Source organism: Canis aureus, chromosome 12 (assembly GCF_053574225.1).
Source record: "Canis aureus isolate CA01 chromosome 12, VMU_Caureus_v.1.0, whole genome shotgun sequence".
NCBI classification, from domain to species: Eukaryota; Metazoa; Chordata; class Mammalia; order Carnivora; family Canidae; genus Canis; species Canis aureus.
This window is the reverse complement of record NC_135622.1, coordinates 4,612,782-4,637,747: the sequence shown is the minus strand read 5'-3', so window position 1 is coordinate 4,637,747 and position 24,966 is coordinate 4,612,782. Positions and strand designations below refer to the sequence as shown.

General features: G+C 48.7%; 2 protein-coding genes across 13 annotated transcripts; one reads left to right on the top strand and one right to left on the bottom strand.

Annotated features, from left to right (window-relative positions):
• The first annotated feature begins 4,502 nt into the window (after nt 1-4,502).
• ANXA9 (annexin A9) lies at nt 4,503-23,752 on the top strand. Of its 8 annotated transcripts, none has more exons than XM_077842345.1 (14): nt 4,506-4,674; nt 4,789-4,877; nt 5,630-5,717; nt 5,899-5,995; nt 6,972-7,066; nt 7,250-7,363; nt 7,584-7,674; nt 8,848-8,927; nt 9,085-9,144; nt 9,661-9,745; nt 9,886-9,981; nt 10,063-10,121; nt 13,217-13,339; nt 16,482-23,752. In XM_077842345.1, exons 3-14 carry the CDS (start codon nt 5,643-5,645, stop codon nt 16,491-16,493), a joined length of 987 nt encoding a protein of 328 aa, XP_077698471.1. In that variant the 5' UTR covers nt 4,506-4,674; nt 4,789-4,877; nt 5,630-5,642; the 3' UTR covers nt 16,494-23,752. The 8 variants fall into 8 exon arrangements, with proteins under 8 accessions (XP_077698468.1, XP_077698469.1, XP_077698467.1 ...); XM_077842344.1 differs by lacking the exon at nt 16,482-23,752 and adding an exon at nt 13,569-14,349 and having other exon boundaries at nt 4,508-4,674; XM_077842342.1 differs by lacking the exon at nt 16,482-23,752 and having other exon boundaries at nt 4,503-4,674; nt 5,636-5,717; nt 13,217-14,349.
• MINDY1 (MINDY lysine 48 deubiquitinase 1) lies at nt 14,535-24,860 on the bottom strand. 5 transcript variants are annotated; one of them, XM_077842310.1, is made up of 11 exons: nt 23,191-24,858; nt 20,021-20,123; nt 19,318-19,828; nt 18,888-18,945; nt 18,414-18,478; nt 17,857-18,015; nt 17,223-17,325; nt 16,719-16,861; nt 15,769-15,960; nt 15,313-15,456; nt 14,535-15,076 (listed from the first exon to the last, which is right to left on the bottom strand). In XM_077842310.1, exons 3-11 carry the CDS (start codon nt 19,759-19,761, stop codon nt 14,996-14,998), a joined length of 1,389 nt encoding a protein of 462 aa, XP_077698436.1. In that variant the 5' UTR covers nt 19,762-19,828; nt 20,021-20,123; nt 23,191-24,858; the 3' UTR covers nt 14,535-14,995. The 5 variants fall into 5 exon arrangements, with proteins under 5 accessions (XP_077698436.1, XP_077698437.1, XP_077698435.1 ...); XM_077842311.1 differs by having other exon boundaries at nt 14,535-15,110; nt 19,318-20,123; nt 23,191-24,860; XM_077842309.1 differs by having other exon boundaries at nt 19,318-20,123; nt 23,191-24,857.
• Nucleotides 24,861-24,966: the final 106 nt, after the last annotated feature.

Below are 24,966 nucleotides of genomic sequence, written 5' to 3'. Positions count from 1 at the left end.
GGCTCCATGCACCGGGAGCCCGACGTGGGATTCGATCCCAGGTCTCCAGGATCGCGCCCTGGGCCAAAGGCAGGCGCCAAACCGCTGCGCCACCCAGGGATCCCGGTCACCTCGTTTCTTACCTTGATGAAATGCTGGCATTTTTATACTGTCACAAATAGAACCTCTGACAGTAGCTTCTTTCATGGTTTATCTAGTCTAGTTCAGGTGTTTTGACAGCGCTCAAGAGGGAGACTGACTTCCCACTTATTCCATGGAGATGTTGGCCCTCACCTAAGATCTTTCTAGAGGGTAGAGAGGCAGAAGCTGACTGATTTCCAAGCTATTTGTTCATTTGCTCTCTGCAGCAGGACCCACAGCCCATTTCCTACCACTGAAAAACTGACAATTATTGGCCCAACCCCTTGCCCATCTGCCACCAAACCAGCCCCTGGGGGAACTGTGCAGCCTTTTTTAGTGGGACCTGCTTCATTTGACTTTTGCCCCAGGCTGAATTCCTCCCTGAAGAGCACTGCTTACATCTTTTTACCTCTCTATAACCCTCTCGCTCCACATTCCAATCCAAAGTTCCCTCTACCTTTCTAAAGAATCCTCCCCCCCCCCCAAAAAAAAAAAGAATCCTCCCCAGATTTCTCTCTGCTACACACCCACACACCCCTTTGCCAGCAGGGTTCAGTGTCTCCTCTTTGGGCTCCAGCTAATCTTTGGGCCCCTCTCTAACTCCTCACGTCTCTCTCCTTTAGCTTCTGAACCCTTTTCTCAAGCAGTTTTCCTAGATGCCAAGTTTCTCTAAGGTCCCCACAAGACTTTTTGAAATGATTCTTCAGAGGACTGAAGACCGTTTAACTTTTTTAAGATAGCAGCGGGCAGGGGAAGGCTGGGGGCAGAAGTTGGATAAGTCAAGGCCTGAGAAATAAAGATAAGAGGGTGTACCCCTCCTCCAGGAGACAAAAAAGAGAAGGTGACTGAGAAGGGGAAGTGGCCTCAAGCAGCATTAGAATGATGCTACCAGTTCTGTAAACATACTTAGGACAGAAGCAGGCACCTGTACCACACACAACACTCCCCACCTCAGCTGGACCAGGAGATTTTGATCACCACCTTTCTGACCCTTCCGGCAGGGCCCCAGGCAGGCATGGCCACACCCACTGTGCCCCAAGCTGCTTGCCTTGCTGTGACTCACTTCCTCTGAATGGGCTGCTGAGGTGGCCCGAGGCAGACAGAGAACACCACCAGGCCTTCAGACTGGGATTTAAGTATCAGGACAGGCTTCCAGGACGGGAAAAGGCATGGACCCCAGCTGAGGAAAGTCAGCCTGACCCAAGTCAGGTTGGCTCCTGCAACACAGAAGCTTATTTGGGTAAAGGAGGAGAGCATGGCTACTATTGTGAACAGAGGAATTCGGGTGCCAGGAGTTCAGGAGAGAAAAAGTTTGATAACAAGACAAAAATAACCAGGAGGAGTTTCTATGTGTTCTGAAATCATGCAATCCAGAGATTTCACAGAAAAATAATATGGAGTCTGGAGTTGAACGAGTATTTACGAGTCAACAGCTAGGCTCTCCATATTACTGCTTGTCCCCTATGTATTCCACTAAGACCCCCAAATCAGCCATGCTCTCATCTAAGAGATGAAGAAAACACAGAAGAAGTTAGATCTGGTTCCAACACATGGCCCTGGGGAAGTCACTCCGTGTCCTGAGTCAGTGACAAGAGGGTCGTAGACCTCTTCTCCAAGAACCCCTCCAACTCTGAAATTCTAAAATTTAGAGCTTGGGCGTGAAAGGTGATTAGTAAGCCTGAAAACAACCTCAGCCTGGCCCTGGAGTTGAACAAAACAAAACACCAGGACAAAAGGAATGAGATTCCACCAAGTTTCAGTGGAGCAGCTGTAAATACATCTCACATGCTCTCTCCTGACGCTCCTGGGCCATAAGGATTACTCTTCTGCCTTGTGGCTGCAGTTGTCTACATCCTTCAAATGCAGGGTTCAGCCTGGCTGATCTGGTGGTGGGAGGGCGGAGGGGTGCCTCAAATAGGTGTCTACTTGAGGCTCTTCTTCTGACCCTGCCTGCCCACCAAGTCCACCCAGGAATCTGATGTCTTCCAGAGACAGCAATTTCCAACCAGTGGGCAAAGAGAGCCCCTGGAGGTCTGCGGGTGGAGCCAGGGCCTTACAGATCTCAAGTGGCCACTAGAGGGCTCTCCGCGCTCTGTGGCTTCTAATGCCCTCCTGTGGCCAGATTGAAGATTCGCAACATAGAAGTTGCAGAAAGAGCCGAGACCAGACTCCATAGGGAGACAAGTTAACAATAACAGTTATCATTATAAAATAACATGATGTCAATATTTATTGTTATATATGAGTTAACATTTTGACATGTGTACCTACTAGTCTGTGCAGAGCGTTTTTCTCAAGTGCTCTACATGTATTGCTTTATTTCTCACCATAGCTTGCTTTTTTGTTTTTTTTAATATATATATATAGAGAGAGAGAGAGAGAAAGAGAGAGACACAGGCAGAGGAAGAAGCAGGCTCCATGCAGGGAGCCCGACATGGGACTCGATCCCAGGACTCCAGGGTTACACCCTGGGCTTGAAGGCAGGCACTAAACTGCTGAGCCACCCAGGGATCCCTCACCATAGCTTGTAATATAAACACTATTATTATCTCTATTTTGAAGATGAGGAAACTGGGCACAGAAAGGTTGAAGTAATTGCCAAGGTCACAGAGCAGACCAGAATTCCAAGTCTAAGAAGTCTGACTCCAGAACTTTGCTTTTTTTTTCTTTTTAAGATTTTATTTATTTATTTATTTATTTATTTATTTATTTATTTATTTATAGGCAGAGGGAGAAATGGCCTCCTTGCAGGGAACCTGATGCGGAACTCAATCCCAGGATCCCAGGATCACGACCTAAGCCAAAGGCAGATACTCAACCCCTGAGTCACCTAGGTGCCACAGAACCTTTGCTTTTAATCACCATGCTGAAACTGAGTCCCATTTTCCAGGTTGCTGTGTAAATTATGGATGCTCGATGAAATCACAATTTCAGATGAACAACAAATTATTTGTTAGCATAGATATATTCCATGAAATGGTTGGGTCATACTTAATACCAACAAATCATTTGTCATTTACCTGAACTTCTAATTTAACTAGGTATCCTGTATCTTTATTTTTTAAATTGGCAGCCTTATTTTCAAGGCATTTTTCTCTGCCAAATGCAGAGAAAATCCCCCATATGAATTAGGTAACATATGTTACCTAATTCAGCTATTCCAGGATGGCTATTCTTGGGGGTCCAGGAGGACCCCTCCACACACATCAGCCTCTCCCAGTAGTCCCCCTTTTTTTTCAGGTAAAGAAAAAGACATAGAAATCTGAAATGAAAAAAAAGAAAAGAAAAGAAAAGAAATCTGAAATGACTAACTGAGGTTACAGAAGAGAACAAGTGGCAGGGCTGGGGCTTAAACCCACGTTCTCACAGCAAAAATTGGTGGATGCTTTCCACTTGAACAGGAGACAAAGTGAGAAGCAGTGATTGCCACCAATGAAATCTCCCTCTGTGCATTCTTAGGCCTAGTCTGCCCTGTGGAAGACGGGCAGGTCAGTCCTCAGGGACGTAAGAACACCAGGGAGGGCCTTGCTTGGCAAGGAGAGTGGCAAAGGGGTGGAAAGAGCTCCGGAGCTTCTGTGCCCAGGCCCTACCTGAACTCTCGAGGGGAGCAGGAAAGAGACAGCTCCTAGATCCCAGCGAGCTGGCTGGGAGGCTCAAGTGACTGCCTGCTCAGGGGCTCCTGGGGCTCCTCAGGGCTGTTCACCTGTTGCTCTGTGCACTGACAGCCCCAACCCCAGCTGCTAACATTGCCTCGCTACAGCTACAACAACCCTGGCAGCCAAAAGGCACCAGATGGAATCTAGACACAGGAACCCTTTCCTGTGGGAGGGTTCCCATTTCCCTTTGCCTTTTGGGAGCGTGATGCTCCTGTCCACGGGGAACACCCTTTGCATTTTTCTCTCTTCCTCTGCTTATCTGCTCTTACCCTTAAATGCCTGTGCTCTTTCTTCCCCCACAGATCTAAACAGTCCCCCCTGCCCTTCCCACCAAGGCTGGCTGGCTCTGATAAGGTAGTAGCAGTCAGGTAGTTTGGGGGTTAGGACCCCCTCTGGGGTGTGGGCTGGGGTGCCCTGCTGGTATGTGCCCCAACAGGTTTTTCTCTATCAGCCTCTAAATCAGCCTGGAGCCTGTCTGACCTGTCCCCCCAGGGAGCTGGAGCCAAAGGCAGAGCCAGGTCAGAAGCTGGACTTAAAGACTGGGTTTCTATGGTCCCAACCTGGCCCCAGAAGGAAAGCACCACACAAAGCCTCTTGTGTCCAGTTGGGCTGCTGGAAGCTGAGCAGAATTCTCCCAGTGGGCTGGCTTCTGGAGGGAAAGATGCTTGAGAGGGAGGAGCTTGCCTTTGGGACCAGGTACAGCCCGGTCCTCTCCCACATTTGGGAGGGGCCAGAGCCCGAGGCGACAGCTGGGCTGGCTTCTAGAGAGGTCATCTGACTGGCTGCCCGGCCTGGGCTGCACACGCGCTCTCTCCTCTAGCAGACCACACAGAAGCTGGTGCCGACACAGGCAGCTGCCAGGCTATGACGACTGCCATCTCGCCCCTGGCACCTCTGGGTAAGCACTGGACCTGGGCCCTCTGGGGGAAGGGAGGGGAAAAAATCTTGTTGATCCCTTGGGAGAGGGAGAAAGTTTTCTTTTTCTAATGTGAGTGCTTGCTGCCTTGTCTAGGCACCCATGTACCCAAAGGAACACACACATCAGCCCCACTGACCTGAAGATCACTGCCAGAGACTCCAAAGGTGAAAGGTGGGCAGCAGGTAGGCAGCCAGATGGGCAGGGGGCAGGGGCTTCCTCCTGGGCTGGGGCTGAAGGTAGGGAGGTGTTTTAGGAGTTGTTCTTTCCCACTCCACATACTTTATCCTGCTACCCTGCCTCACTTCCCCTGCACCGCTGCAGGAACACCTCACCAGGCCCCCAGAAGGAAGGGATGTGTAATCTCAGAGGGGGGTCATCCACTGGAGACCAAAGTTTGGGAGCCTAAGGACCCACTTTGGAGTCAGAGAGGGTTTGTTTGATGCTATTTCTAGCAGCATTCCCCCTTTTTTTTATTTTTAACATTTTATTTATTTATCTGAGAGAGAGAGAGAGAGAGCTCGCACACATGTACCAGCTGGTGAGAGGGGCAGAGAGAGAGGGAGAGGAAGAAGCAGGCTCCCCACTGAGTAGGGAGCCCGATGCAGAACTCGATCCCAGGACCCTGGGATCATGACCTGAGCTAAAGGCAAACAGTTAATCGACTGAGCCACCCAGGTATCCCTCTAGCAGCATTCTTAATCAATCCTTGCTTCCTGAAGGAGGGGGTAAGAGGTGGGGAAGATGGGGGCCCCCCCATTGCCCCTCCATTTGGACTCCCAAACTTGCCAAGCAGGTTGATGTTCTTTTTTTTCTGCAATGTGGGGAAGGAACAGGAAGGACATGGGAGGTGGGCCCTAGGGGTCTGGGGATCATAAAAGAGGCCCAGAGGGTCAGGAAGTTCTTGTCAGGTGGCTTCTGTTTCCTTCCTCGGGAGAGCTAGCCATACCATGTCTGTGACCAGCGGGAAGACCAGACCATCCCTGACCCAGGAGATCCTCAGCCACCTGGGCCTTGCCAACAAGGTAGGGGCTGTGGTTGCTGGGATCGTTGTTACTACATCAGCTCTCGGGCTGTGAGAGGATGAGGGATGGGAATAGGAGAGCAGGCCCTGAGACCATGTCAAGGGCCATGCTGGGGCACTGGGACAAGATCTGTGCGGATCTGAGATGCTCCTCCAGCCCCCTACCCCTCACCCTCTTACAGACTGCAGCCTGGGGAACCCTGGGCACCCTCAGGACATTCTTGAGCTTCAGCGTGGACAAGGATGTGCAAAGGCTGCTGAGGGCCATTGCAGGCCAAGGTGAGCCCCTTTCCCTCTGCACGGGGGAATACATCCTTTAGAAACCAGTCTGCAGACTAGGAAGGACCTCGGAAGGAGGAAGTGACGTTGTTCAATAAATGTTTGTGGAATGCCTTAATTCTCGTATATCAAGTACCATGGGAGGTATGTCATTCCCATTCTTAGGACACCCTTGTGAGGTAAGTCTTATTTCTATTTTACAGGTGAGGGAACAGGCTTGGTGAGATAAAGAGGCTGGTTCAATGTCACACAGCTCATAATGGCAGGGCTGGGATTCTAATCTAAGTCCATGATCACCAAGCCATTTCTCCCTCCACCTTCTTCTGATTTTGGGTCAGGTTCACATGTCATTTTGAATCTATTTGCATCTTCTTATTTTTATTTTTATTTATATATATATTTTTTGGAGGGGGGAGAAAGTGTGTTGTGAGTGGTAGGGGGAGGGGCAGAAGGAGAGGAAGAGAATCTTAAGCAGATTCCCTTCTGAGCCTGGAGCCCAGTGTGGGGCTTGATCCCACAACCCTAAGATCATGATCTGAGCTGAAATCAAGAGTTGGATGCTTAACCGACTGAGCCATCCAGGCACCCCTGCATCTTCTTTTGAGGCTGAATGGAAGTGGGGAGGGCACTTGGGTGACTCCCAACTTGGGTTGAGCATCTCCCTTTGGCTTAGATCATGATCCCAGGGTCCTGGGATCGAGTCCCGTGTTGGGCTCCCTGCAGGGAGCCTGCTTCTCCCTCTGCCTGTGTGTCTGCCTCTCTCTGTGTCTCTCATGAATAAATAAATAAGATCTTTGAAGGAAAAAAAAAGGAAGTGAGGGTGTTGTAGTCCCTACCCCGTCCTGCACAGCTCTTTCCTGGATCTTTTCCTCTCTTCCCCTGGAGGCTTCAAGTCCAATGAGGCAGGGGGATCCCTGCCCCTAAAGACTCTCTTGGGTCTTGGCGAGCTGATAGCCCAACCCTCATCTGGGTTCAGGTGTGGACTGCAGTGCCATCATGGGCGTGTTGACCAACAGGACCAGAGAGCAAAGGCAGCTCATCTGTCGAGCCTTCCAGGAGCGCACCCAGCAGGTGAGGCCACTGACTTACCAGAGCCCCCTCCCTGGAAGACTTGGACAGCCATAGCAGCTGAGAGAGGGACAGCTGGTGCTTCTGGCCTTAGAAAGACACCAGCCAAATATCCCCAAACCTCCCCACGCATCTGGGGCCCTCTGTATCATGCCTCTTCTCTGCCATGGGGGTCATCTGTTGTAGGACCTGCTGAAGTCCCTGCAGGCAGCACTCTCTGGCAACCTTGAGAGGATTGTGATAGCTTTGCTGCAGTCTGCAGCCCAGTTCGATGCCCAGGAATTGAGGACAGCCCTGAAGGTACCAGGAGAGAAGGCTCGCTGGGTGTCTAGGAAGTAAGAACCACTGAGGGGAGGAGGGAGTTGACTGACTTGCCTTTGCCCACCCCAGAGGAATCGATTTGGCAGAGGCCCTCTTTAAACAGCCCATATGGACCCCTAGAAGGACAGGTGGTGGCCTCTGCTCTCTGCCATTCTAATGACATGGCTCAGCGTCAGAGTGACCTCCCCGCATCTTGTAGAACTCAGGTCCTGCTGAGGATGTGGCCCTGGAAATTCTTGCCACCCGAAGTGCACCCCACCTGCAGGAGTGCCTGACGGTCTACAAACAGAGTAAGAGCGGAAGGAGAGGGGAGAGGGGATGGCAGGGCAGTCCCCCCTCTCTGGCACTCCCTACAGGCAAGCATCCAGCAATATTCCTTCTGAGTCTCTCCGCCCACCCACCCTTGCCAATTCTGTCTCCCCAGGGCAAGAGCCAGATATGATCATTAAAGAAAGAGAAGCAGGGTTCCTGGGTGGCTCAGTCGGTTAAATATCTGCCTTCAGTTCAGGTCATGATTTTGGGGTCCTAGGATCAAGCCCCACATCTGGCTCCCTGCTCAGTAGGAGTCTGCTTCTCTCACCCCTCTAAATCTCCCCCCAACTCATGCTCTCTCCCTCAAATAAATAAAATCTTTAAAAAAAAAAAAAAAAAAAGAAAGGAAGGAAGGAAGGAAAGAAGGAAGGAAGGAAGGAAGGAAGGAAGGAAGGAAGGAAGGAAGGAAGGAAGGAAGGAAGGAAAGAGAAGCAACAATTAGCCATCTTAGTCTGGGGCTTCAGGGCAGATTCCAAGGTAATGACAATGTTGTGACAGTCCCAAGGGAACCCATGTCATCTTCCCAGCCCCTTCCAGATTCTGCCTTCATACCACATCCCAGACTAAATGGAGCCTTGCTACAGCCAGGGGGGGAAAGGTGGGGACCTAGTTTCTCTAAGTCATGGGTATTACCCCTCAGGCTCCTGAGTGGCTGCCACATCGCTCACCCACTGATTGCTAACTGGCCTTTTCTCATCCTCATCTGGTGTCCATTCTTGGCCTGCCTTAATCCCTCTCCTACTTCTCACTTCTTGCTTCTGCTTTTCTTTTCCCTCTCTTCTTTCACATCTTCACATCCTTCCACCTCACTTCTCCTTGGCTCCAGAAAGGGGGCCAGGCCCTAGCCATCTGGCTTCATAATGTGGGTTTTCATACCCCCCTTGACTGCCTGTCTACCCCTCGAATAACAGATACCCCCTTCTCCTAGCAGGTTGGCACCCCGTGATGCATGGGTTACTCACAGCTTAGGGATGTTTTCAGGGTGGCCACGATGGTGCTTCTGCCTTACATCTTGGGAACCAGCAGCCATCCAAGCCACCCCAAGCAGGAGATGGCAGTGTAGGCAAGGCACAGTGTGTTGGGCATTGAACAGGGAATGTCTACACTGGGAAAAACTGAGAGGATTCAGAGAGGTCCTGACCCCACCCCAGATTTCCAGGTAGAGGCTGAGGAAGACATCAAATCTGAGACCAGTGACATCTTGCAGGAACTGCTCTTGGCCCTGGCCAAGGTGAGGAGGACTGGCCTGCAGGGGAGGGGCTGGGGGAGAGTGGAGAGCATTGCTCTGGTATGATTAGCAAGAGAAGTCTTTGAGGGGAGACCAGGTTTGGGTTGGTTGTCCTGGGGATAAAAAGCTACCCTCAGAGTCTTAAGAGAGTTTCTCCTAGGGGGTCCGTGACAGATACTCTGGAATCATTGACTATAACCTGGTGGAACAAGATGTCCAGGTGAGCAGGAGCGAGGAGTTTGCACAGCCATGCATGTAAGACATCCCCCTCTACCATATCATAGGCCAGTGACATATGTATCCACTTGTCCTGCAAACCTCTCCTTGCCTCATTGACATGTGAGGACATGAAGTGTCAGGTAGTGACCATCTGAAGCCTATCACTCTTTAAGCCTCTGATTCCTGAACTAGCAGGAAAGAAGCTTGTCAATGGACAGATTCTCCTCATGGACATTTCAGTGGGGGCACCCTCCTCAGAACTTCACTTGGAGATTATTTAATTCCTTGATTCCCGCAAATTGGGGAATTGAGCTATGAGGGCAGAACCCCTCCCTTAGCCCCATTCCTTTTTTATTTGTTTGTTTTAGCCATAAATAAAAGCAACTACTTTATAGGTTCAAGTAAGCTTTTCCCTGCTGAATCCCATTTCCATCATCATGATGATGGATTTGGGGAACATTGCAACCATGGCTCCCCTGCCCCCAACCAATGATCCTGGTTTACTCCTCCTTCCCAGGCACTAAAACAGGCTGAAGCACCCAGCACAGAGGGCACGTGGGTCCTCATCTTCACCCAGCGAAATCTTGAACACCTCATCCGAGGTACACACGAAACTTCTTGTCTTCCTAGCTTACTCTAATAATGTTTTGGCTGAGGAAGATGGGGAGGGCTCCTCCTTCTCTGTGATAATCCACCCCTGTTCCCATTTATCTTTCTAACTACATCCCACACACAATACAAGTGTTTGATCAGTACCAGCGGTGTACCGGGCATGAGCTAGAGAAGACCGTCCAGAACCGTTTCCACGGAGATGCCCAGGCAGCTCTGCTCAGCCTAGGTAGGGCTGGCTCAGAATATGTGGGTTAAGCTCTCACCTGGCATGGGAGCTGTCTCTTCATCTCTCCCTCTTTGCTTCCAGCCTCAGTGATCAAGAACACACCACTGTATTTTGCTGATAAACTTCATCAAGCCCTCCAGGTGAGAGGGATGCCTCTTTTCCCTCCCTTTGGAACAAAAACTGGGGAGTGGGGGTGGGGGTGGGGGGTGGGGGGTGGCATCTTCTGGGCAAGAGAGGAAGTTTCACACTGTTGCTGATGTAACTATCTGATCTCATATTTACTTTGTAAACATAGCAGCTCTCTTCTCCTAGGTTGACAAACTGCCTTGTCAAGAATAGAGGAGTGAGCTGGCGTTAAAGCTAAATTAGTTGACTCAAAAGGGCACGAAAACTAAAATTTTGGCCTAAGTGATATATAGGTGGCCAAATATAGGTATGAATTTGCTCTCTAAGACAGCACCTTGTCCAATTTCAGTTGTTGCCAGAATAATGATGGTGATAATGCAAGAGTAATGACAAGAGCCAGCATTTCTTGCTCATTGTTCTCCAGAGCCTATGATGAGCTCATTACACACATTTCAATTAATATTCACAGCCACACTCCATCCCTGTTTTATAGATGAAAAAACTGAGGTACAGAAAAGTTAAGTTCTTTGCCCAAGTTCATACAGCTAATGAACCATTTAGGCTTCCTATAAAACACGTATGGCTAATATAACATTGTATGTTATTTATACTGGAATTTAAAAATAATTAAAAATCACATATACCTAATGGTCTTCCAGGACATTTCACTGCATGTGTCAACTCCTGGTCTATAATATAGGTATTGGTCTGAACTACAAACTATACCATAAGAGTTCTTAGCACTCAGGACCACCTTTCTCCACAATGGTCAGACTTTGCTATTCACACTTAAATTGGTGATTCCACAAACAGAATCCAGTCATTCTGCTCATTGAGCTAGGTCTCCTATTAGTACAACTGTCCCTAAAACCTATAAATTAAAAACTCACCCAAATTTTTAAGAAGATAAAATTAGTTATCATTTTGGCAGATGGCATAGCTTCTTGTGTACTAAGAAACCATCATGCCTTGTTGGCGGGTATTCAGAAGACAGTACATATATGCACTTGTTTCATCACCAGTGGAGATTTCAATTTTGACAGTAAATTTTCTAAATTCCTGTCATAAACAAACTTGTATTGAAGCAATAAATGATTATAATGTATAAATAATTTGTTTTTTTTTAAGATTTTATTTATTTATTCATGAGAGACACACAGAGAGAGAGGCAGAGACACAGGCAGAGGGAGAAGCAGGCTCCATGCAGGGAGCCTGATGTGGGACTCGATCCCGGGTCTCCAGGATCACGCCCTGGGCTGAAGGCGGCGCTAAACTGCTGAGCCACCCGGGCTGCCCACCAAACTTGTTTTAAAAAGGAAAAACTTCTTATTCTCTTGTGAGAAATATTTGAAAACATAGATTGTGACATATTTATTCAGAAAAGTGACATTCAGTGAAGGCTGATTCAGGAAAATTTGGACCAATCTGAACCATAGAATGAATGCGTATTAAAAGATCCTAGGGGGATCCCTGGGTGGCGCAGCGGTTTGGCGCCTGCCTTTGGCCCAGGGCACCATCCTGGAGACCCCGGATCGAATCCCACGTCGGGCTCCCGGTGCATGGAGCCTGCTTCTCCCTCTGCCTGTGTCTCTGCCTCTCTCTCTCTCTGTGTGTGACTATCATAAATAAATAAAAATTAAAAAAAATAAAAGATCCTAGGGAAGTATGAGTTGGCCAAGTACATTCTCAAGTAACAAGGTAAGAATTATGTTTAATGTAGGTTTGGTAGAAAGGGTGCTTGTGCACCAATGGGAATATTCAGTTAATGAGTGCCTTGCCCCAGTTCTACAACTTTGGAGTAGTAAGAGTTGGAAGACAGGAAGAATAGATACTGCAGAGCAATCAGCAGTTTTTACCACAATACAAGATTGATGATACATGAAATTGAAGATAAAGTAGCCAACAGGCACACTGACAATGAGGTCCAAATGAAATATGGCATCCTGTTGTTACTTCCTCATTTTATTTTCTTTTTTTTCCATGGGAACTTATGATCTGTGTGGATGCCATAAAGGTGGGTATCAGGCAATTGTGGGAAGTCTCATGAGTCAAGTGCCAGGAAACTACTGGGAAAGAAGCTATTAGGAAATTGTGATAGCACCGGTGCACAGCCCATAACATAAATAGGAGTTTTGCAACCAAAGTTTTTATTTAGAAATCTCTCCTGATAACACATTTATTATAATCAGTTGTAACTAATGACTTCATATAATCAATTATGATTCATGATTTATAATTATAATTCACGTATTGTACCTTTATTTTTGAAACTGAACCCTCCACTACCTTCTTTAACCAAAAGGCAGGAGGCTTGGTGCGACAAGTGATGCTGAACCCCAGGAATCCAAACAGGAGAAACTGATGTATATAGATGGGGATGTGAGGTGGCCCTGGTAGGTCAGGCTCAGACCCTCCTGAGCGTCTGCTCACATGACCCTCCTGCCTATCAGGAAGTCACATGACCCTCCTGCCTATTAGAGCCCCAACAACTCATTTTGGGGATAGGCTGGTATATCCTCTTTGGACACTCACTACCCTGGAAGTTAAAAACTTCCTGGCTTTCATGCTGGAACTCTTTATGGGCAGCAAGTCTTTCCCATCTTTTTTTGAGTAACTGCCTTGGGAGCTGCCCACCACTGAGATCTTGAGGAATGAGGCTCTAAGCTAGTGACATGGCCAGAAAGAGAACTACCCCAGCCACTCCCACAGAGACTGATCTTTCCTGCTGCATACCTTCCATGAGGGTGGACAAAGATAAACTTTGCTCTTAGATAATGTACTCTTCTTCTCTTTTCCCTGAACTCACACCTCACTTCCCCTTTCTATTTTTTTTTTTTTTAAGATTTTATTTATTTAGTCATGAGAGACACAGAGAGAGAGAGGCAGAGACACAGGCAGAGTGACAAACAGGCTCCTCACAGGGAGCCCAATGCGGGACTCGATCCGGGACTGCAGGATCACACCCTGAGCCAAAGGCAGACGCTCAGCTGCTGAGCCACCCAGGCGTCCCGAGCTTCCCCTTTCTAGAGTAACTTACCATCCTGTCCAGTCTCTACTCTGTGAGAATCTTGCCACCACCCTCCCCCCATTCTGTTTCTCCATCTTCCAGGACATCAAACCCAATTACCAAGTCCTGATGCGCATCCTTATCTCTCGAAGTGAGACTGACCTTCTAAGCATCCGAGCTGAGTTCAAAAAGAAATTTGGCAAGTCCCTCTACTCTTCTCTCCAGGTGAGACTTAGCTACTTCTTAACCTGGAGCCCCAGAGCTTCACCCCTCCCCTCCACTCTGCCCTCCCTGCACACCACCAAACATGTTCATGCTCTGGAGAACTCATGAGTTTTTGGTTAATTTAGTACACAGCTCTTGACATCAGACAGTTCTGGACCAGCACAAGGGAGGAAACAATACTTGGGCCATGGTGTCAGTGGGGTCTAACATTGGACTCTCCTGTCTGCAGGATGCAGTGAAAGGGGACTGCCGGTCAGCCCTACTAGCCCTATGCAGAGGTGAAGACATTTGAGGCCTCCCTGGAACACCATGACATTCAAGGATCTGAGATTCCCATGTGTGGCCAAGCCTATACCAGCTGGGCCTCCAAATAGGATAACGCTTCATTGAGTATCACATGCTCCAGCTTCTTGTTGAGAGTAGAATTTGAAGTTTCTTTTGAATCCCTTAATTTCCTCATCTCAAAGTGATGCCTGCACCTGCGTCCCCAATCTCTGTCTTGGGTATAGGCAGCGCTTGGATGGTTTCTGCCCTACTCATCCTTCCCATACCCTGGCCAGACCATCTCACTGATTCTTGAATTCTTTTGGCAAACTTCACTGTTGTTTGTGTTCCCTGATTGAAGTTTGGGTGGAGCAGGACATGGGCTGGGAGGAGGCCTTAAAGTTGGAGGTGCCTTTGATGTGCGCTTGGATATTCAACAGGCTCTAGTGCTGCAACAAGCCCCTCACCTTGAAGTCCAACCCCCCCACCCCCGCCATTATTCTCTCTTCCCCAGGAAATTTCCAGGCAAAGTAAGTGAGAAACAATAGCCCTATGAGGTCAGAAATAGAGGTAGCAAAGGGGGCCTGGATGGCTCAGTTGGTTAAGTGTCTGCCTTCGGCTCAGGTCATGATCCCAGGGTCCTGGGATGGAGTCCTGAGTCACGTTCCTGGTGGGAATCTGCTTCTCCCTCTATCTCCCCTCCTGCTCATGATCTCTCTCTCAAATAAATAAATACAACCCCCAAATTGCATCTTCCAAAGCAGGGACTTGGGGGTGGGGAGGAGCAGGCTTTGGTTCCCCCTGCTGGCCCTATTAGAAATGACAAGCAAAGCAACCCTCAGGGCCTCTATAACCTCCCCCATCTTTTTGCATTCCTTATTTGGGTCAAATACTTAACCCCACTGTTGCAGGGGAATGCAAACAACAGATCTCAAGAAAGAAGTTTTATTCCAAACCCCTAGGAAAGCATTACAAATAATGGATATAGAAACCCATATCAAACCCTGAAACAATCGGGAGACAGGCCAGCAGGATCACCAATGACCCAGCCAGTCAGGGGTAGAAGCAGGGAAGATGCATTCTAGACAGGGACCTCACCCTGGAGCCTGAGTCTGTATATTAGTGTGACTGTACTGGGGAACAGGAGCTGGGAACTAGAAATCCTCACCCCATCAACCCCAATGTTGCCCTGGATGACCGGGAGGCAGAGAAGGTGGCAGCACATGAGGGCAGGATATTACTGAGTCTGACCTTGGCATTTACTGCCCGCTCTGATCCCCAACAGTCTATAAATGCGTTACCCTGCATATCTCAGGGCTTGAGCTGGGGGAGCAAGCAGAAGAGCTGTCACCTCTGAAAGAAGAGGCAGGGCAGCTCCAGCATCGGGCCAAGCTACAGGAGGACACAATCTGACTCTTGTTTCGGCCTCTGACGACGCTCCCCGACTGGACGTCCAGATGCGGCTCCTCTCCCCTGTATGGGATTTAACAATGGGTCACGCATCAGCCTAGAAGAGCAAAACGACAGAGATTCTAGATGGATGTAGGGCAGGATCAGGAGGGGAGTTGGGGAGAGAAAGGTAAAACGGGACCCACAGGAGAGGGACACTTTGAAGAGACGAGTTAGGAATCACAAGGCCAAGTGTGTGGACAGGGAGGAGCAAGGTGGAGCTCTGGGCCCCTCGGACCACCCCAGCCAGCAGCCCTCACCTGTGGTGAGGCCCGCACTGGTGCAGGCTGGACTGCTTGTTGCTGCTGGTACTCCTCTTGCTGAAGCCGCTGGGCCAGCTCCAAGTCACTGAGACCCAACGTGCCCTGTGGCTGTTGCTGGAGGGACAAGGCAATCAGGTAGTCCTAGAGAGAGGCAGGACAGAGCAAAAGTAGTGAGGTCACTGGGGCCTGGGGGCTATCCAGGCTGGCTTTAGGTTTCCAACCCATTTTTCTTCTTCAAATTCTCCAGTTTCTCCTCCAGGGCAAAACACATAGCCAAGTACATTATCTGTGGTGACATACTCCAAGTACCAAGGTGGTCTGAAGGTGACAGTTAAGGGGCACAGGTGTCATGTGTCACGATGTCTAGATGATGAAATGTGCATGCCACTTGTTTATGGTGAAGAGCTCATTAGAGGATGGGCTCTCTGCCCCCTTCCCACTGGCCCCACACACCTGGTCTACCTGCCGCAGCTCTTTGGGGGAGCCACTGCCCCCTCCTGCTCCGGGCCCTTTGCCCAGGGAATGGCTCAGGTGGAAGTCAGAGTCGCAGAAGCAGCTGTCACCATCCACATTGTGCAGGCTCTCCCACACCACTTGCTCTTCCTGCAGAAATCCCTGGTCAGTGACCAGTAGGTACAAGTGACTCTGCAGAGAGGAGGACAAAGTTTGTTGGTGGGGTAGGTGACGCAGAGGCACTTTACTGCCAGAGATCAGCTGAAATGCAGAGACCATTGCAATCGCCTATGGCGCTGCCTGGACCATGTCAGTGTGAGCACACACATCTTTTATAGCTGTGGGGAGAAGGAAGGGATGTCTGAGTGTATGCTCAGCTGGGTGTGAACATGGCAGTCCCTGTGGTCAAGTGGGAGTCCTTGGGGTGGGGGTCCCACACAAGATGCTGCTTCATACCCTACTTCCTGTGGTTCTCTGGGTTCATCTGATGGCTACCAGAATAAATCCTTTGAGAGTCAAAGACCTTTCCCTCATCCATTTAATTCCATTCCCTTGCTGGGAGAGGATTTTACTTTCCTGTCCCATTGAGGGCAAGCCTATTCCTTAAGGCTTGCTCTGGCCAGTGAGAAAGTAGCCAGACTGACACATGTCATCTCTAGGCAGAAGCATTAAAAGCTAGTGCATGGGGTACCTCTCTCTCTTTTCCCTTCCAGATTCCAGATTAAGGCTGTTTCGTCAGCCTGGGTCCCAGAGAGAAGACGATGCAGGACAGAATAGCAGCTAATCCACAATGGCCAGCCAGCATGAGAAATAAACCACAGGGATTTTAGGGGCCATTTGCTACCTGAGGTTAATCTAACTTATCCTGCCTGACACACTGACCCAGAAGAAAAAACCACGAATGATAGCACATCCCACGTCCCACCCCTGCATCTCTAAAATCTCATTACCTTGTGCTTAGTCATAGTGCTGAAGTGGTTGTTTCGGAAAAAGACACTAAGTTCACCCTCCTTGGCAGCTGCTGTTAGCTCGCACAGTCCATGGTAGGTCAGCTGTGCTGCAGTGGTCTCCAGGAACTGCTCTGCGATCAGGCCTGCCGGGAGGGCACAAAATTGGGGGATGAGGGGCTTAGCTTCAATACAAAGTCCACGTTAGGAAGAAGGATCCTCCAGATCCTTTGTCCCTGTCAAAAGTCCTAAGGAGGAGGATCCCACCTTGTGAAATCTCTTGAAGCCTGGCTGCATTCATTCATCCAACAAATCATTACTGAGTGGCCGCCCTGCACCAGGCACCGCTCTAGGTACTGAATGCAATGGGCAATCCCCCTGACTCTCCCTCGTGGGGTTCACACTCTAGTCGGATGTGGTGTGGGGGAGACAGACAATAAACAACAAACTGAAGTGGCCATCACTCCCTCCACATAAGATCTACAGAAAAGAAAGCAGGGATATTACCTTCTGTCACCAGGTTGGTGTCACTAGAGTGCTTGCAGGTGATGATCTTCTCCACCAGCTGGTTGTAACTCAGTTTCCCAACTGCACTCACAGCCTCAGGGCTCTGCATGGGCAGTGGGATGGGGTAGTAGCAAAATAATTGAGATCTTTTGGGAAAGGAAATGAAACAAGCCCACAGCATTGCAACCCTATAACCAAAGGTTATTGGGACGCCTGGGTGGTTCAGCGGTTGAGCGTCTGCCTTTGGCTCAGGGCGTGATCCCACTGTTCCGAGATCGAGTCCCACACTGGGCTCCCTGCATGGAGCCTGCTTATCCCTCTGCCTGCGTCTGCCTCTCTCTGTGTGTCTCTCACGAATAAACAAGTAAAATTAAACAACAAACAAAGGTTCTTGAAATTTTCCGGGTCTAAAGAACTGACCTATTTGTATAGGGTTTGCTTGTATTTGAATGTTACCCCTCCCCCCCCAAAAAAGGTTAAAATTCAAGGAATTCTGCACCAGGTCCAGCCTCTAAAGCCTATTCCCTTCCCAAGCCAATCTAATCCCTAACTCCCTAAACCCATCCCACAAAATTTGGCTTCTCTGTCAGTTTGAGCTGGGTAAGAGTCTCATTTGGGCGCCCCCCCCCCTCACCTGTGGATCAACAAGCCAGCCATGGTACAGAGGTATGCCAAGGAGGTCAAAGATACTGCACTCAGGAGTATACTCAAAATCAGAGACCCCTGTGAATCGCACATTGACATCCAGCCCCGTGGCCAGCTTAGGCAACACTGTCATCGCGTCGTCCACATTCTAGGTTTAGAAAAGAAAATGATGACTGTATCACACCACCATGTTATACACCTTCAATTCACACAATGTTAGATGTCAGTTATATTCCAATAAAGCTAGGGGATAAAAAGGAGAAAACGATGGCTATTCTAGCCTCCCCTCCCCCCTGACTCCTAGCTCCAGAAATAAAAAAATTAATCTCATTGCTTTTCTTCCCTCATTCTCTTACAGGCCATTCCATTCCTCTCTTGCCTCAACCCTTCTTTATCTTATATAAAGGAACATATTTTCTAGGACAGAGATATACTAGAAAGAAATCATAGTTCAAGGAACCTTCTTGAGAAGAAGGGCTTCTCTTCATAGCTTAGGTGTCCCGATACAAGCCTGCAAACTCCTGTATCCCCAGACGTTTGCCTCACCTGCTGAAAATTAAGCTGAAGTCCCTCTGACTTCTCCTGAGGCCTGATGGACAGGAGGCAGTCTCCTACAAGACAGAACCCCTTCATCAGCTCACCCCAACTGTCCCACAGCTGCTTCCTCTTCTTCTGGAGAATGGTTATGGAACACAGATTTTTACAGCTGTAAGGAGCCTTAAAATCTAATCCAGACCTTTCATTTCTTAGAGAAAGAAACAGACTCATGAAGGTGAAGGGCCCACCCAAGGTCACACTAAAAGCTCAGAGCAGAAGTAGGGTTTCAATCCCAGACTCCTGACACCTTGATTTTTGCTTTTCATTCCCCAGCCTTGCAGAGAAGCCCTGTAGACCTTCATCCTCCCTGCCACATCAGAGCCCCAAATGCGCAGTTGCCCAATATTCTGGATTTCTGGCTGAGTGGAAAGTGTAAGCTCTTGAACCTTCTGTGTAATTCCTCTCCAAGGTTTAGTCACTCACCAAGATGGGCCATGAGCTCATCTGATGTAATCACTTCCTTCTGGGGGGGCAGCTTCACCTGGAGGCAGAAAGGGTGGCCAAGGCCATGTGTATATTCAGAGAGCACTGAAGGAGAAAAACATAGAAGGACAGGGGGGAAGGGGAGGGCGTGGTGGGAAAGCGGGCTTGCAACTAGAGTGAGGGAATGAATGTGAAGAACTGTAAGGCATTCCCATTTGCCAGACAGTAGAAGATACAAGAGTAGGACAGAGAATTGTTTTGTTTTGTCTTGTTTTCATGAATAGCTTATCTCACTTGTTCAAGCTGGAGATATACAGAGAATAATCTGGAAAGTTTTGCCTGGTCTGAGAACAGCAGGATCATCAAGGAGATGGGTCAGGGAAGAGGACTCGCCCTAGCAATTTCTGAGCTCCCATCCAAACTCTCTTACCTTCCACTGAAGAAAGAGGATGTTCATGATGGCAAGGAGAGGACAAGGGCCATTAGTGCTCTGGGTGATGATGGGTGTCCGTTCTCCCTTCCAGGGGATCCACTTTACACAGTAGAAATCTAGCTCAGGCTGTCGGGCCCTAGGGGGCAGGGGAAGCTCCTGCCTGGAGCATGCTCCCACTGTCTCTACTTCAGGCTGTGTCCCGTGGGCTGGCCCCAGTTGCCCTGAACTAGCATCAGGTGGAGGGGACTCAAGGTGATCCTGGCCCTCGGCCAGCAGCAAAGCGTGGCCTACTGGCTCCTGTTCTCCAGCTGCCCCATCTCCAGTATCCTTGTCCTGGGGGTGCTCATCCGGTTGTGACAGGACCTCACGGTTTTCAGGGCTGACTGCTTCTGTAATCCTGCCCTCACCAGCGGCTGAATGCTCAGGTTGATGGTGTTCCATGGTCAGAATAGGTCAACTGAAGGGCACCAAAAGACTTTCCTGTCCTCAGGGAGTTACCTAATCTAGGCTTGGTATGTAAAAAAGAGACCAATCAAATAAGAAGAAAGTCATTGGGCTGGAAAGCAAATAGATCCAGAAAAGTCTTGTCAAAGGACTATAGTATGGAAGGCTAGATAATGTCTATCTAGTCACTCCTGGCTACAGGGTGTATGTCTTTCTCAGTTGGGTAAACAGAAGGGCCCCAGCCTGAGCTCTTCACCTCTAAGTTGCTGTGACCACATGGAACCAATGAGGGTACAGGGCTTTCAGGTTGAAAGGCAGGATTCTGATGGGATTGAAGTCATTGGAAGGAGTCAGCTTCCCTGAAACGATAAGATCAAGAAATGGAAAAAAGTTGGAGAGAAAGGGAAAGTAAAAGGAGAAAGAAAGGAAAAAGACAGAGCAAGAGATGTTAAAACTGTACAGCTGACCCCTGAACAACAGGGGTTTGAATTGGGCAGGTCCACTATCCGCGGACTTTTTTCAGTAAATATATGAACGGTAATGTAAATGTATTTTCCTTATGATTTTCTTTTTTTGTTGCTGAAGTATAGCTGATACACGATTTACATTAGTTTCAGCTGTATTCTTTAGGATTTTAAAATATTATTTATTTATTTATTCATAAGAGACACACAGAGAGGCAGAGACACAGGCAGAGGGAGAAGCAGGCTCCCTCCAAGGAGCCTGATATGGGACTTGATCCCAGGGGTCCCGGGATTATGCCCTGAGCCAAAGGCAGATGCTCAATTACTGAGCCACCCAGGTGCCCCCTTATAGTTTTCCTACTAACATTTCCTTTTCTTTAGCTTACCTTATTGTAAGAATGTAGTATATAATACATATAGCATAAAAATACGTGTCAACTGACTGTTGTTTATGTTTTTGGTAAGGCTTCCAGTCAACAGTAGGCTATTAGTTCAGTTTTTAGGGAGTCAAAAGTTATACATGGATTTTCAACTGTATGAATGGTCAGTGTCCCTAACCCCTGTGTTGTCCAAGGGTCAGCTGTATTCATGGTTATTAATACAGTGATCTGTAGCTCACCCTGTAATAGGCGTCAGGTTGGTAACCCCCACCATAGCCAGGATGGTGATAATTCCTCTGCCCCATACCAAACCCCACCACCCTGGCTGTTCACAGATCCTCCAGAGCACACACAAGTATCCTTGGGGTTACCTTTTCTCCTCTTCACCCCAAGGGAAAAAAGATTTAACAGTCACAGAGTGTTTGGGGTGAAGAGCGGAGGTAGAGCTGGATAGTTTCATGCCCCAAAAGAGGAAACACCAGTGAGAAAGAAGCCTTTTTCCTCAAAGGACTCTATTAAACTTTACACAATCCTGAACCACAGCAAAAAGGTTTTGGAGGGGCTTCCTGTGGGCCAGAGAGGGGAAATGTAGGCCAGGGGGGACTTGAATCAGACTGGTTCTGGCAAGTAACTTCAGATTAGGGTACAAAGCCTGCTCCCCCGCAAATTCTGACAGTTAACTCTTGACAGCAGGAATTGAGGTATCAACTTCTCTTCAGTTCCCCTCTGCTCCCTTAAATTACCTAAACCCAGAGATACTCTCTTGCCCACTCTTTATATAGATGTGAAAATGCTGATTATTGATTTATACAAGAAATACTCCCTTGTGGGGTGCCTTGGTGGCTCAGTTGGTTGGGCTGCCAACTCTTGATTTTGGCTCAGGTCATAATCTCAGGGTTGTGAGATCAGGCTCTTGTGTGTCAGGCTCCATGCTCAGTGGGGAATCTGCTTGGGGATTCTTTCTCTCCCTCTCCCTCTGCCCCTTCCCTCCACCGAGTTCTCTCTCTTTCTCAAATAAATAAGAAAATCTTTAAAAAAGAAGAAAAAGAAATACTCCCTTGTGATGAGCACTGGGTGGTGTATGGAAGTGTTGAATCACTATACTGTACACCTGAAACTAATATAACACTGTACATTACACTGGAATTAAAATAAAAACTTAAAAAAAAAAAAAAAGAAATACTCCCTCTACATTCATCTACCTACTCTGCGTATGTTCTTTCTATTCCCACCCAGGTCATGTAAACCCTAGACCTGTTTAACCTGCTCTCTATCAGCACTAAGCATCGAGTCCAACATAGACATTTAATTAAGGCCGTAGATAGCAAACAATAAAAAGCCATAAACGCTGTCCCCTGGAAAACATCTACCTTCAACTTCTTAGTTCTGCTGTCCCCTTTACTTGGGGTCAGAAATCCTGTCTTCTCTCCTGCTCCCTCCTACTTTGACACTGTCAATTCCTGTAAAGTGGCAGGAATTCAGGGCTAGGTTAAGGCCTGGGAGATGAAGTTGAGAGACAGAAAAGTTATCAGCAGAAGCCTAGTCACCCAAATTGATCCTCCTCCTGATTCAAACATAATTCATGATAGCTGCCTCTCATTTACATGTTAATTTAGAATCAGACTAGCAAAAATTGCCTGCACACTTTACACTTTGCTTTCCCTCTCTCTCATCTCCTTTTTTCCTCTCCTCCCCAACGACAGTGTGGCTGAGCCTTGGAAACAGAGGCCAGAGCTTGGGAAAGTTAAAAGAGCTTGGAGAAAAGCAGCGTGCGTTTCTTATCTTTTCCATCCAGTGCTAGAAATTATCAATAATTAAGTGGGAGTTGGGCAGCTAGCTGGCGAGGGGGATGAGCCGAAAGAGACCCGGAGCTGGGTCTTGGAGAAACTGGGCAAAGCTAACTGGGCTAAGTCTTAAGAGGGGCAGGAGACGGAATGGAGGATTTCTACTCTACAAAGTGCCCTCCCCGTGGGTGGGCACCAGTATGTCAGCATAGGAAAGGATGAGGGGGGAGGGCACTACAACAAATCAGGATTTTGTTCTTTTCCTCTTCTTTTCTCAAGTCCCATGCGTTCTTCCTGCTGGAATTATCCTCTGGTGGTGGGTGAGATAGTTAAAATAGCCCTGGCCCCTCCCTTGCACCGGCAGTAAATAGCCAAAAGTTGGAAGAAGCATATAAAATGGGTAGGTAGCTTCACTAAGACACACGCACCCCCAGGTACTTTTGCACTTGTAATCTTCTCAGTCTGACCCAAATCTTCATTCTGGTTTAAAATTTTGCCCCTCCCCCCAAAAAATAAAATAAAAATTTGCCCCCAAGTCAGTCAACCATGCCCTCCCATGCCCTGCCTATTAACTTGCAAGCGAGAGGGGGAAGTTTTCATTAAAAGAAGTAAATGAAGGCACCAAGCCCACCCCTTTTACATCTTCCTCCTGCCTTAGCTCCTCTCAAAATCCAAACTTGTAGAGACCAAAAGTGGAGAGGGACAGTCCGCGTCATCTCCCCAGAGCTGCAGAGGAAAAAGAGAACTGGGGGGAGGGGGCGGGGGAGGTAAAGGAAATGGTTAGAAGAAAGTTTTTACCTTAAAGAAGTGGGTGCTGTTCCAGGACTGAGAGAAGGGTCCGGAAGGGCTATTCAGTCAGGAAGGTGGCTACAACGAGGGGCGCTACGGCTACCGCAGCCCCAGCTGCCTTCCAGCTGTCAAGGCCAGAGCTTACACAGGTCTACACAGGTTTACAAGCAGCTGTCCTGGCGTGGTCGTGGCCACTTCCGGGCTCACATCCACGACTGGGGTCACCAGAGAAGGGTGGAGGCAGGCAAGAGTGCAGCCCAGGTGCTCCCAGGTCGCTCGGAGCGTCTTCAGGATTCCTGAGTGGCTGAGTCTAGGGCGTGCGCTCCAGGCCCTGACTCCGAGCTAATTTTCAAAGGAAGTTTGTGGTTTTTCTTTTTTCTTTCTTTCTCTCTCTCTCTCTCTTTCTCTCTCTCTCTTTTTTTTCCCATGGGACAAAGAAAAATTAGTCAAGGACAAGCTCCCTGGAGAAGGAGGGACTTGCCCAGCACTGGAGATTTTCTATCAGGGCTTTCTGACCTGGTCAGCAGCTTGGTGATTAGCAGTGAGGGAGAGAGAAACAAGGAGAGAAAAACAACAGACCCTTTCTCTTCCCTCCGCCTGCCTCTGAAAGGGACGGAGCGCTTGTGCCTCTCTGGTGAGAAGAGGGAAGAGCAAGTGCCCTTGCGGAGCGTGGGGAGGAGCAGGGCTGGACAGCAGCAGCTGGTTGGATTTGAGCTTTCTCCGTGGATATGGCAGGCCTTTGGTCTGGACCCACAGAAGCAGTGCCAAAGAGCACGATATTTGCATATTTATTCATTTAAAGTAAAAAGAAATTCTGCTATTTTCTAAGCCTTTATGTATCTTTTTTTTTTTTTTTTTTTTTTTTTTCCCCTTAGAAATGGACCTGGTTGGGCTGTGCCCCTGGAGGTCCTCTACACGACTCCCCAGACTCTGGGAAGACAAGGAGAGAACTAGCTGAGCAAGCAGGAGATCTAATACCCCTGGGCTCTGGTCCTCTTTCCCAACACAGGCCTCACCTCCTTTCAACTTCTGGGGTGGGCGTGGGGAGGGGAGAGCAGGAAAAGCTGGCAGTAAGAAATCCAGGGAGGGTCGGTAAGGGAGGGGCATTTGATGATCAGTTCACGTATTGGCAGCACCCTACACCACCACGGGGCTGGAAGGTGGCAGTTAGGGGAGGCTGGAACCCAGCTCCACATTCTGAAGGGCCCTCCTCCCTTGACTTACAAGGCTACTGCAGGATGAAACTTCAAGCAGCTCTTAAGGCTGAAAGGGCAGTTTGAGCAATTAGGGAGGCAGGGAGCAAAAACCCCAGGTTACAACCGTCCATGAGGAGGCATTTGCCAAGGCTGTAGACAGACGGGCTACTGGGCGGTAAAGTAGCAGCAGGAGTCGGCAAGAGGCCGTAGGTATTAGGTGAAGAAGAGGGGTCGAAGGTGATTCTAATGTTTTTATAACACGGACAGCAGAAAATTGGCGGCAGTGGGTCCGTTTGGTAAAGGGGAGAATTCGAGAAAGGCAGGCTAAGCTGTTTTTGCCTTGTGTAATTTAAGATGCCAGCCAGATGCTCATGTAATCTATGGAAAGATGCTATACTTAGCCCGACTCGAGAGATGCCACCAACGCAGGTTACTGTGACACATATACATTTCTCTGTCAAATGAGTAATCTCGGAAAATTATTCTCTCCTCGATTCTTACAGCCATTTCGGAGCTGCCGGACTACGTTTCCCAGGACGCCCTCCGCCACGCCCCACTGCGCGCCTCCCGGGTCCCGTGAGTCTCCGGG

Coding starts and splice junctions, on each gene's coding strand:
- ANXA9 (XM_077842342.1), top strand. CDS start 5,643: ATGTCTGTGACCAGCGGGAAGACCAGACCATCCCTGACCCAGGAGATC. Junction 9,145..9,660: donor TGGTGGAACAAGATGTCCAG/GTGAGCAGGAGC, acceptor CCTCCTTCCCAG/GCACTAAAACAGGCTGAAGC. Junction 9,746..9,885: donor TCTTGAACACCTCATCCGAG/GTACACACGAAA, acceptor ACACAATACAAG/TGTTTGATCAGTACCAGCGG.
- MINDY1 (XM_077842310.1), bottom strand. CDS start 19,761: ATGGAACACCATCAACCTGAGCATTCAGCCGCTGGTGAGGGCAGGATT. Junction 18,479..18,887: donor TGAGCTCATGGCCCATCTTG/GTGAGTGACTAA, acceptor TCTGTCTTGTAG/GAGACTGCCTCCTGTCCATC. Junction 15,961..16,718: donor GCACTATGACTAAGCACAAG/GTAATGAGATTT, acceptor TCCTCTCTGCAG/AGTCACTTGTACCTACTGGT.